The sequence below is a fragment of the Atta cephalotes genome (assembly GCF_000143395.1).
Source record: "Atta cephalotes unplaced genomic scaffold scaffold00068, whole genome shotgun sequence".
NCBI classification, from domain to species: Eukaryota; Metazoa; Arthropoda; class Insecta; order Hymenoptera; family Formicidae; genus Atta; species Atta cephalotes.
The window spans coordinates 598,250-612,255 of record NW_012130132.1 but is presented as its reverse complement, the minus strand read 5'-3'; the positions used below and the strand labels follow the sequence as shown (position 1 = coordinate 612,255).

The 14,006-nt window shown below is 31.5% G+C and overlaps 1 protein-coding gene across 1 annotated transcript in view; it reads left to right on the top strand.

The window, feature by feature from the left end:
- LOC105623959 (protein turtle-like) overlaps positions 1-14,006 on the top strand; it is a 247,436-nt gene that overhangs the window by 55,570 nt on the left and 177,860 nt on the right. The window contains exon 3 of the mRNA XM_012205328.1: positions 198-403. Within this exon, the coding sequence (XP_012060718.1) occupies positions 198-403 (206 nt within the window). The remainder of the gene's footprint in view (positions 1-197; positions 404-14,006) is intronic.

Below are 14,006 nucleotides of genomic sequence, written 5' to 3'. Positions count from 1 at the left end.
ATATCATTCTAATATCAAAATGATGACAAATCATGTCTCCCTGCAATTAGGATAATGATTTGATAAACATATAAAATTTTGTTGGACAAACTTTTGTGTCGCTCTGTAACATCTCGCTAACCAAATAATAAATAAACAAAACTCGGGTATTTCCCACTTGGATTATTTTACTGATATTTCTGCGATTGTTGTTGCAGTTACGATGCGAGAAGTCGACAGTTCGGAAAGGCGAAATTGTGGAGCGCTGCGCATTTTTGGGGCCATCGAGCGTCTTTTCGTGCGAGTCCACCGGCGCAGCTGACACTTCAGGATCTTCAACAAAGTGATGAGGGTGTCTACAGGTGCAGGGTCGATTTCCGAAACTCGCCAACGAGAAACTTGAAAGTTAATCTCACCGTTATCGGTAAGTATATCGATCTTACTTTTAATTGAACGTAATAGAAGCTTCGTTAAAATATATACATGCGAAACATTTATGCCAAAAGCGAAATAATTGATCTACGGCGGTATACATATATATTTGTCGTAATAATTGCTATTAATTTTGACATTTCTTAGATTTAAGAATTATTTTACTTACTCCATGATTCTTGGAATAAAAGTTATTATTTCACTACTTATAACTCTGTGGAATAATTTGTTCATGACTGCCATTATAAATGTTTAAGTAGGTATATGCGAACAAAAAGCACGCATATCAATTTTTCCATAGCGATCTATATCTCGAAAAATCTGTTTGGCACGAAAAGACTTAGATTTTTGATATGGAATTAATTTGAAGCTTGTTAAACTTTCGCTAAACTCGAACAATCATTTTTGTTTGATTATTTCTTGCACGCATTTTTTATTAGCCTTATAAGACAGTTCTTAGAAAATGTTCTAAACATTTCTAAAAAATTATGATGTTATCAAATTGGAACGAATCTATAAATTACTTATTAGGAGTGGGAGACTTTAAGGAACAAAGTGTATACACCTATAAATTGTTATCGAAATATAAAAGAAAAATCCTCATAAAAACTTAATATTGATGATATTCGTTAATGTAATAATCGATATATGATAATAAGTTAATGTGATTGGATAGTCGCAGTTAGTAATTTGCGAAACAGTCACAATAATCACGACTATTCGATAAATGAAAGCTATAAACGGGCAACTCATATATAATGATATAACTGCAAGATATCGACTCAAGTTTTTATTTTGTGACATAATTTGATCTTTTCGTAAAAAACTAGTTTCCGGTTCACTGAAAAAGGAATAAAGTCTCTGTTTTCTGCATCAATCCAAATATACTTCTTAAACTGGTTCATGTGACGGAAATATAATTGTTAATATTTAAACACACAATGATACACTATATGTGAGTCGATTACAGTTTACGATTGTTTGCAATGGCAGCAGTCAGCCGCGATGTGACTATCGGACATACAAGAACTACGAATAGAGACACTCCTCTCTAATAATATAAATCTTGAGATCTGGACTCGGCAGGTCGTTTTCGTTTCTCAAGAACGGAAACTTGAACTTTTCGCGCGGAACTAGTTCGAGGCTCGTTAAACTTTCACAAAATTGTTCTCGACGGGGAGTAACTCGACGGAACTGACCGCCGATACTCGGCGGCGATCGGGCAAAGCCGGTCTCAAGAATAATCGTTAATCCAGAATTGAAGGACCACTCGTACAATCAGCGGACCATTGAAAGCGATCCTCTGTAAACGATCACGCTGAGGGTCGATTGGTTAGCTCGTCTGTAGTTCGATTCACTCTTTCACGATCATCAAATCGTCGAGTTCCCTTAGTAATAAATCCGGAATTATTTGCGTCGATAAATCGTCGATAATTGGCAGTTGAGTGTTACCCATTTAACGATCACCTATCATGCTCAAGTAATCTCGAATTGGAGATTTACGTGACATTTTGATCTGAATTGATAAATAAATTATTTAACAAGATAATTAGAAAGATAAAATATTATATTCAATTTACGAATATAAGTATTACGCATAATATAAGTATTACGCTTTGTTCAGAATTTATTTAAAGATGATTTATTTATTTGAGGAAATAAAGAATATTTTTTTATCAATCAATTCTTTGTAATCGGTATCTCTCATTTTCGAATATATTTTAAATTATGATTTAAATAATGACGTAGTATTAAATTTATGAATAAATTTCACTTCGAGATAATATAAAATATATTATCTTTCTCTCTTTTTCGTGGAAACAGATAAAGACTTTTCTTTTATTTCTTCTATTTTCTGCGTGAATAACATTTTTATTTAAATAATGGTGAATTGCATAATGCATCAGAGTTGTTATAAAATGGAAATATGGACAAAATCTGCTATTGGTAATACTAAATTTATTTTTTTAATATTAAAATGTATAAACAGAGAGAGATTATATATAATTTGAAAAAAATTTATGATGTTAATCTATTAGATAATTTTTTTAATTCTGTTTTTTATATGGTAATATATATATTAGAACTATTTTATATTTACTTTTAATAAAGCGGTATTGATTTTGCTGTAATGAGCTCTCATGTACAGTTGAAATAACAACGTATCATAATATTATTTTATCTCATGTAAAATAATCATCGCGTTTACAACGCGCAACCAACTTGACGGCGCGGAATGGATATCACAATGCGGTAATTAATACTTGATGCCAAATCGATGCGAGGTACGCGTCAACCCGTACAGAAAGTTCAATTTCCACTTTATAGAAAGTTATGCAACAGTGTTTCGCGTTTCCATAATGGCGAATAACATTATCCGATGTACGAGCGAAATCAAACGTAATTACCGTATATGTACGCTTATGCATAATTGCTGGAAGTATTGAAAATGTTTAAATAGAAGCTCGGGAATAAATGGGATATTAATGTTCGGATAGCGCGCAAGGATTAATGTGCGATGAACGAATAATATAATAAATATATTCATTCTCTCCATTCTTGACACAGAATGTCTAATTTTCAAACAAACAACTCGACAAACATTTTGAATAACAAAACTGTTTAAACAATAATAAGTTAATCTGAACTGTTACATGAATATGAATTGAGTGTGGAAAAATAGACTGTTACAATCGAGGTTGAATTTTGATATCTAATAATCTTGAATTTTTTAAAATACATCTTTCAATTATATGTATAACTCATGTGTGTCAATTGCCGTCGGATTTGAATCTGTTTAAATTACTTTGTAACTGAAGCAAGTCTCTTTGATAAAATTGTAATTCTAAGTAAAATTGTAATTCAAGATAAATATACCAGTTAATGAGCATGACCCAATTGTTGAACAAAAATTTTAGTAAATATCACGTTTTTAATGATATATACAATTCTGAATAAATTTGTTATTAAGTTTTTATAAACAACGAATTTATTTTGAATCATAACATTATAAAATATATATTATTAAAAGCTTAGATAATATTTAAAACTTTTTGTCATTTTTATCCAACAAATGGGTCATATCCACTAACTGTCCACTAGTTAGTATCTACATTTATCTTATAAGTTCGTATATAATAATAAGCGCATTTTTCTATCTGCCACTGCCTTTTTGTCTATAATGACAATAGATTTCCTCAAAGTCCGCCATCCTTTAATAAGTAGTAACTTACATCTCTCTATCTCAATTTCATAATACCTTCGATCGTCGATAGTGCGTATTTGCCGGTTTTGTCGTGCAGCCGAACTTGAAGTTCGAGAGATTGCTTCTGGAAAGCGTCGAAAGTCCAAAATGGGCTTTTCGCTCTTGTCTCTTAATAGAACTGCAATATCTTGTCGGTCTCCAAGGAGAGATTCTCTGGTGCACCATAGCGAGTAGCTTTCACGAAGCACCTAACTTAATTTAGCCATCGATCGGCCTTTAAATCGATTTAAAAGGCGAGTTGCCGATTTCATGTCCTGATGAAGACCGATGAGATGGTTTTAGATGAAGTTCTTCAAAATTCATAAAGAGAGGATTATATAAACGTGGATATTAAGAATTTGCGTGATAGTGTAAACTAATCGCATGAAGTGGCTATATCAGGAAATTACAGAAGAAGAACAAGTGAAATTATTAAATTAAATTTGATAAAAAAAATAATAGGAATACAATAATTTTGTATTTCTTAAAAAATATTTTATACTTCTTAAAAATACTCCTAAAAAAGTACTTATAATTAAAAGTTATTGTAAAAAAAGGATAGACTTTCAATGTAGGTAAAAATTTTTATCTTTTAAAGTCTGTCGTCTCATTTTTTGAAATCTTTTCGTTATTATTGAAATAATCTTTTTATTAATTTTGATAAATATTTAAATTACAATGAAGAGAACATCCCGCGTTGACCAAATTAATTATCAATTAATCATCATACGTTACTAAAGAGAACTTTTTCAAAACAATCTCGATATATCATTTTTCTTTTTAATTTATCTTCTCTCATTCATCATAAATTTTTCCCATCTATTTGGATGTTAGAAAGGTGCAATTCGTAAACTTCAATTTTCAGTCGAAGGAAATTAATCGATCGAGTTGGAAATATTATGCTGAAGGATTGATTTAGTTTATTGCATAAACGCGTACTAAATACTAAAGATTATGTCAAAATTAATCATGATTCAAAGTTGGCCAATCAACGCTGCTTTCTTTTAATCAAAATTCGACCAAACATCGACTCGGATCGTCGCGCATCGCTAACTTAAACAATCTGCTCTCATTGTTAGTCCGAGTATCCCGAACTCATCCAAGGGAGAAACGTAATCGAATAGGGGGATACATCTCGCAGGCGAAAGGTCATCGAAACACTGCGGTAGTGGCGGAGCTTCGTTTTACGCTTCGACGCGCGCGAGCGCAGTGTCCGTCGGAGCTCGAGTTAATTCAGAGGCACACAGCACCTCGACGTAGAGAGAAGCGAACGACGGACATTGCAATAGTGTATGCATTATATGTATGTGTGTATGTGTGCGTAGAAGGAAGGAGCAGAGAATCCATTGCCTCTCGGTTATCCGCTCTCGAAGAGTTGAAACAACCCTATCAAGATTAATTCATTGACGCGATATCCGATGCTTATGCCTCTCTTAATTTTATTTTTTTTCTCTTTTTAATTTTACGCTTTTTCTTTCTTTTACGTGAGCGTCTACTGATTACAATTATCTTTCGAAGTACATTTATTCACGTCTCCTTCGCTCCTTCAATTCCTTTAATTAAGTTTGCTATATCGTTTTCAGTATCCGCCATTTTCAAGTTGCTTATTAAAAAAGTTATTCTCATAAGCCAAAAATAAACCTCGCTCGCATCAACAATGTTTCTCGATGTATCGTGCATACACCTTACCGTCGCGCTTCCTCGTCGCCAACGCAATTTTCCTGCTTCTAGACTTCGAGTCGTTAGCTCATTGGATAAAGGAAACGCACGCCCCAAGGAGCCCAAAACGTTGCCGTCGTCGTTGAAACTTGGAGACAAAAGCTGCTCGGGTGTTGAGTCGACTCATGTTAATCCGATTAGGATTTACTTTAGATTTTGACGAGCGCTAGATCCTCTCTGTCTTCTTCTATGCGCGCCTCAGGGATGTCTAATCGCCGCTTACGGCCAAATTAGTTTCGTACCATCCCTTGTCTCACCTATCCTGGCCACTTATTTAACGTATGGCCATGTTAATCTTTATCCACTTAATTGATTGCTCAGTTGTTTTCTATTTATCTGTGTATATACGTGTACTCGCGTACGTATATGTACGTATATACTAATTAATCAGTTATCAATCTAATTTAGTTATCAATTTAATCAGTTTAAGTGAAAATAAGAAGAACGATTTTGCTAAAATATCTAAAAATGTAGCTAAACAGCTCTGAAAATAATTTTGTTCGAATTATCAAAATAATATCGCAGGACATTCAAACTGATTATTAGAATGTTAAAATTTTTTGCAGTGTTGTCATCAATGCTTTAACGCTTATTAATTATTTTAATAATTTTCTATTCAATATGTATTTTAGTAATCCAACAAAATTATTTTTAGCACTGTAACTAATTAAATTTGAAGATACTTTAGATAAAAAACGCTTTTTCAATGAAGCCATACTTAAAAGATTAATAGCTTTCTAATATAAACGATGATGGAATAAATTGAAAAATTTAGATTACAATTTTTTATTTCAAATAATTTTAATTTTATTTCAAATTATTTTACATAATGCTGTTTTAATTTTTTAATTACTGATAATTATTACAATCGTCAATAATATGAATATTATTTAAATTCAGTTAGAATCTTTATAATGTGATAATATATTGTTTGCTCATAAGATTATCATTTTTCATGGAAGGTAAATATATTTTTGAAAAATTTTAGGAAATATGCGAAGTAACATTGAATTGAATTAGAGACAGAATCAATAATAGTATTAATCTTAAAATTTATATAATCATTTGCATTCTCGAACTCCTGCATCCTTTCAATCCTTTCTCATCTGCGAACTTTCTGAAGGGTGTAGATAGATCCCGTAATCCCGAACGAGACGCGTTGCGTTGGAATCGCTGGAATTGCGTCTCGTCAGGCCAAGTGATATCATGATTTCTTGAAATCGATACTTCACGCTGGATATTCTCCTTTAAGCCCCCTTTATCGGTGATTACTCGTCAGCTTTCATGAAGAAAGAACGGCATACTCTTGAGAGGATCGAAAATACCCGATATTGTCGAGGGCATCCAAAAACTGGCTTTGTCATCCTTGATTTCCTCTTTTTTCCGCCAGTGACGAGCATCTCGTTACCGTAAAGGAGAAATAATTAAGTCTGTCTAACTTGATTTCATTCGAAGTATTTAAGCGCGAATGTTGCGAGGTGAAATAACAAAAGTGCAACAATATCATAAACGATTAGTAATGATAACAACCATAAAAGTAATCTGTAAAATAAGTTTTATATATAGAATTAATATATGTAATTGAATCAATTATTTTGTAGTTATTACAATTATAAAATAATTCAATTAACTATATACACATGCAATAATTCTACAATACAAATAATTCTACAATACAAACTACAATTGTTATCTTTACTTATTTGCTATCATAATATTTTTCTGAGTGCAATACAAATATCGCATAAATATCATCACAATAATTTAAAAAAGATTAGAGATGTATATCGAAATCTATTTCATAAAAATTAAAATTTCAAAGATTATTATTTTTCTTAAATGATAAAAACAATCAGTTTTTTGAAACAACACATTTGATTTTAACAGCTATAATTATTAGGTGTAGTAAAAAGAAATCCATTCAATTTTATGCAAAAATAATGGATTTCTTTTTACTACACCTAATATTATAATCTCCAACACTGTACCTTTTAAGGCACAATCGCTATCACGTTTTCTTAAAATTCTTATTGAGATTTCAGTATGTAACAATAAAATACAATTCAGTTTTTATTATAATAGAAACTTATTATTAAAGGTTTCACAAGTGTGGACAAGAATTTTTTTCAGATTTTTATGTAGTTCGAAGCCATAAAAAGTATATGCTGTTTCTCCTACCGGTTCAGAATGTAAACTAGCTCTGATCGAAAATTTAGGAGTAATGCTGGAGAGTTACTATATCAAAATAAATTTTACTTAAATAAAAACTTGTAAGAGAAAATAGGTATAAATATTTATATAGGTATCTACTATAATATATGCTTCCTTTTAGCTGTCTATAAAATACATTGTAGCACGTCGCTCACTGACATAAAATCTTTCACCGTTCAAACGGGCAGTTAATGGGAGATAATGCCTTAAAATCGCTTTCACCATTAAAGCCTTTTCTTCCGAGTTTACCCTTCTTGCGCTGTCTTCGATAAACGGTAGTCTCTTCCCTGACTGTTTTTCTTCTCGAATGCGTCTGGGATTCAGAATCTTTCATGAAAATTAAATACCACGAGCTTGAGGATGATGGATATATTCCGCGAACGACGTTCACGTCGCTTAGTGCTCTCTACGGGAGGGAGTGGTGGGAAAGGGGTGGCACTCGCCCCGAATAGGAAGAACGAAGCCGAGCGGACACATTCTGAAATTTAGTATGACGGAACAGGCGAGCTCGTATTTTATCGTTAGCAAATTCCATAGAAAATTCAAAGCTGCGACTCGGGCGCGGCCAGACCGCCATTTCCCATCGGGTCGAATCTTGCTCCTGTTCTTCTCTCATGTTCCTCTGTTTGCCGTTGGCAAACGAGCATTCGTCCGATATATTTTTCGCGTTTCTTGACTCTCCGACATGAGCGTATATCACAAAGAATTTTCTTTCTCACGCAATATAATAGGTAGATCATCCCCCTCCCCTTCCCAAAAAAATATTCTGCCGTTTAGCGATGTTACTGTCAGAGGATTTTTTATCTATATATGATCTCAAGAAAATATTATAAGTAGAGGAATTTTGTATGACCAAAAGGTAGATTTAAAACTGCAATGCTCTTAATGCTAAAAGATCGTGCACTGATGCGTAACTATGGTAGCGCACATAGATGACAAACTTCCAACAAATAAACATGCCACTTGTATCTTGTATATCCTCTTATTTCAAAAAGCTATTCAAATTCTTAATAGAATTTTCTATGGAGAAATTTATTTTTGATCATAACTCACGTATTCTCATTTTTTATCGATAAATACGTGTTATAAATATACACTTCTTTCATTCATGTAAGAATTTTGCTTAGAAGAAATGCTACTAAGAGGAATTCCTCGCTTATTTTTTGGGGTGATTGCGCTTAGCTGTACGGAAAGAATTTTCTTTTAAAATTTACCCTTCAGATATGGTAATCGTGGGGCAACATTGTATTCCGAAGAATTTTATGTAAATTTCTCTCATTAATTAATAAAACTATAATAAAATATAAAATAAATTTAATTAATTTTACTCAAATGCACGATAGAAATCTTTAAAATATTATATTGTACCACAATTATCATATTTTCTGGGTAAATTTAAAAAAAAATTCTTTCCGTGTACCTTGATTATTAACTTGACATATGCATTTTGCTCCATTATTAAATTATACAATTAACAATGAAAAGAACGCGTTTGCTGAACTAATAAACAAGTTAACGAGCATAATTATTAATTTATCGCAAATTTTGCACCGTGTGCTATTACTGTTGATGTTAAGAAAAATATTCTTTTATGTGTATCTATAGAGCACCCATGAATATTTGAGGGGATCGCAATCTATAATTACTTTAGAAGTTTCACCTTAAATAACCTGGTAATTAATGTTTAAATTAAGTTTCTGTCAAAGTAAAGCTTGTTTAATTTCAAAACGGCATTTATCCTGTTAAAGGATAACTTAACTCGCCAAATTGCAAACATGTGCTCGCGTAATTAGTGGCATCAGCATTCGCATAATTACACTCTGAAGAATTTTTGTCGAAAAGAAATAATTCCGTATAATTCCGTATAATTTATGATACCGAAGATTCCATCAGCATCATAAGTCTTTTGATAAATGTATATTATCCCAATTGCAAACATGTGCTCGCGTAATTAGTGGCATCAGCATTCGCATAATTACACTCTGAAGAATTTTTGTCGAAAAGAAATAATTCCGTATAATTCCATATAATTTATGATACCGAAGATTCCATCAGCATCATAAGTCTTTTGATAAGTGTATATTATCCCATCGATGTGCAATCTTGTAGATTTATCACAGCTATGATTCGTCGTTACATGATAATGAAAATGTACGCTCAGCGAAGTCGACACATTTTCGTAGATCAATGCGCGATCCAATGCGGAAAGTTTCTCTCGAAGCGGAAAACGCGGTTCGGCCGAGTGGACGAGGAAAGACATAAAAGAAGGAAGGATGGCAGAAGTTTGCCTCGGGCTCGCGGTTAGGTGCGATTCTAAAAAAATCATGAATCAGAGACGAAACGAGCCTCAATAATGGATCGTCCAATCCGAAAACTTCGCCGCCGGACAGGTCTGAAGGATGATGGCGGATCCGCGGGAAACTTGTGCCACAGAAGTGTAGAACTTGGCTGTTCTATACGACATGTTACAGCTCTTATTACGAAAAGTACGATCGCGAGTAAGATGTATTGCTTGTTTCTTTCATAAATTTTAAAATGTTATTTTTGCAATTATATAAATTTTTTATTTAATTAAAATAGAGTATTTCTAAAAAAAAGTCTTATAAATTATTTATTCTTCTCTTTAATAACATTTTATATAAACAAATGATTAGGACTGTTAAATTATAAAAAAAGAATAGGAAAGGAGAATTAACGTAATTAATGAAAACGTGGTTTTCGAAGAATAAAAAACGATTAACACAGTTTATTATAGATTATTACAAATTTGTATTTTTTAGCTCAATTTCGAGAGTCATCTCTAATAGTCTTACAATATATTAAAAAAAGCTTAATAGCTTTACATTCTTCATCAGACATAATGATAAGAATGATCTTGAATCTTTAAATTAAGTATATGTCAGTCACAGCTGAGTGAACTGTGGATTATAATAACAGTCAGAATGAAAGCAGAGACTGAGATATCAAATTATAGAAAATAAACAACAATAGGCAATACATTGCGACAAATGTCACAAAAAATAAATAAGTGTAAAAAGAAGTTTATGTACAATTAATAAATCAATTGATAAACAATAAACATCAATTATTGACTGTCTATTGATGACTTATTAATTGTACGAACTCCTTTTTACATTTGTCTTTATTTGTTTTGTGTATCGTTCATCGCGTTGTATTAACTATTGTTATTTATTCGCTGTAATTTAATCTTTATTTTCTGCTTTACCTGACTATTATAATAGTCCATAGTCTATTCAGCTTACTATGTGTGACTGACACTTATTCAATCTGAAGATCCAGGAGGCATTTTTATTATATCTGTATGATAAAAATGTAAGGCTATATAAATTTTTTAATATATTATGGCTCGAAATTCAGCCGTAAACATACAAATTATTTATTTTTATATGTATAATCAATTATATTAATCGTCTTATTTTACACACCAAGATGAACTGCATTTGATTCTCGCTAGTCTTTCTATCTAATTATTGTTTTTTTATACTTACAATTTTATAATTCTACATAATTTCTTAAAATTATATAGCTATAATGTTTTTTTTATTTATTATGTTAAATGATATTGAGCTTGTGCAATTTTATTATTATTACATAATGAAAATAACATTTAGTTGGCATTAGAATCATAAGATAAAAAAATTCTGACTTTATATTTGTGAAAATAGCAAGCCAATTTCTTGTCTTCTTTTATTCTCCATACTATGAAAACAGCACGGCGCTCATTAGTCGGAAGAAGTCTCAGAGATTTCAAAGCATTCTGTTTTCCAAGGAAATCTCGCAATCGCCCATTCCGAGGAACGTTGACCGCTTAAAGAGCAGAAAACGAATGCGACGAAGACTTACACCGTCATATTACACTTTCCTCGTCGCGTGACATCAAATATATTTGCGATCTCTTCGTGAAAACTCCGCGGAACGTTAACGGGCAATGGAAAACTCTCATTGCATTGGTCGAAAACTTGCACGGCGGTATTGTGACTTGTATATTGCGTTTCGTTTAACGCAGTAAAAATAGTAAATAGGTTGCTGCTCTTTCTTGTGGAAACAATTTAAAACGTCGTCGACTTCTATTTAATGCGAGAAAAGTTATAATTGCGAGCTGAAAATTTTCCGTTTTCATAGCGCAATACCTCCGGCAAGTTATATTTTTTCGGTGTTACGTGAGAACTTTTGTAGTTCGTGAAAACAATTAATCATTACATTTTTATTCACGTTAAGAGAATCATTTAAGAGAATGAGATTTAATTACCGAATTACTTGAAAGTTCTCAAGATGAGGTAAAAATTTAGTAACAGCCATTTAATACAATTTTATTCATTACATTGAGAAAAAAAATTGTTCATTTGACTGAATTAATTTAATTCGTCTTTATTATATTTCTTTTGGTGAATGTATGTATTCAAGTCAAATGTATATTCGACTTATATATACATTCTCTAACGGGAGAAATAAAAACAAATTAATCTAGTCAAATAATAGTCAAATAAATAAAAAATTATTTTCTTAATGTACGTATAACTCCTGAAATAAGCTTTGTAATAAAATTGACGATTTCATTTTCAGTCAAACACGAAATCTGAATACATATTGTCAAACAATACAATTAGAATTAAAGTGTTTTTCTAATTAATTCTTTTTGTGCCAAGATAGAAAACTGTGCATTGTTAAAACATTTTTCTTTTTAAAGAAAAATTCAAAGATTTTATATACAAGTAAAATAATATTTTTTATTAAACAGACGGATACATCAAGGCGTGTCATAAATTGCGACGTGACACAAAAATTTTCTAGTGTGAATTTATTTTTTAAATTGAATCTTTTTCCATTCTCAAATGCAGCGTCCAAGAAACGAGTTCTATCGTACGAGAAAATATCGCGATATTCTTCAAATAGGTACCGTGAGCAAAACTTAAAGAGCTGTCCATCAATCATACGACGAGCACCTCCATATCCATATCCTTGTTGATTCTTCGATTTTTTATTCGCTTCTTGACCCGTGCTTTGGATGGTTCGCTTTACGTAAATTTCTCTATCTTAATCAGATCGGTTAAGCAGAAATCAATAGCTTATTTTTTCGATAAAAATTTATGTCTGTTTTTATAAGAAATGCTTGTAAACTAGAATCATCGTGGCGAAATTAATGTTTCTTATGAAAAATATATACAAAAATATTTGTTCCATAATTATTTTTTGATCAAAATATAACTCATAATTATGAAAACAATTTTCTAGATGTCGAAGAAAAAATTTATCATGAATTAAATTGAAGGAATTTCTAGCTACTTTAATTTTTATAGCAGTATTTAATAGCTAATATAAGCTTCTTATAGGATTAAATGAATACGATTCTTTACAATTAGCAGTATTCAATATATTGCATTTAAGGATTAAATAAATTGGGTCGATTAGATTATTCGCAGACATGCAATGTTTTGGATATATCATCCAGATATTTATCACGTGTGCAGTCATTGTAGTGAGTGTCGTAACGCGATATAAAAAAATGAGGTCGATAGCATGGTACGTCGTGAATCATAACAGATTCCTGATCCTTGGGATTTCTCGGCTCTTTTCTCTCGGTAGAACCGCGTCCTGGCATCAAAAGAAAACCGACAGGGAGATTCGCGGACGGTCCACCTGCCATATTTTTCCACATCGGAGAGCTCGTCCGTCTTCGAGTGAACGTTCGATATCCCGCAGAATTCCATCTTTCTATCGTCCTTATCGATTTCATCTTTTCTTTTTAACACGCTGGTTCAAAGGGCCGTATATTTCTCTACCGTGAGTTGGGCGAGCGATCGTCAACCAACAACGCAGCTATTCCAGTGAAAATTGTTTTCCGATGAAAGGATCACCAGCGAATAAAATTCGATATTTGTAATATTTATTTAAGTTGAATCAACTATCATTTATTATTGACATAGAAATATAGGACATTAATATTAAATAATTGTATATTTAGTATTAACTGATTAATTTAATAATCTTCTCTGCACACTCTGTTTATAAATTTTAAGTATTCCGATTTAGTTCAAAATAATTAATAATCTACAATACAAATAATAACGTTGATATTAATATGTTTATATAGAAAATTTCATAACTATTATGTAATATTTCAGTACCTGTTTCTATTTATAGAACATTAATTAGAATAAAAAATTCTCATATAAAAATGTTGAGATTAAAATAGTTTTAAAGTTAAAAGTTAATTAATGTTAATATTATTTGCGTTTACGCGTTTTGATTATGTTTAACACATATTAATCTGCCATATTAATATTATTAATTTTTAAAATTTAAGAGATATATATATATTGATTTTTACTCTTTGGCAGAGTTTTTATGCATGTATATATAATAACAATTGGTAACGATAAACTGATTATTAATAACAAAT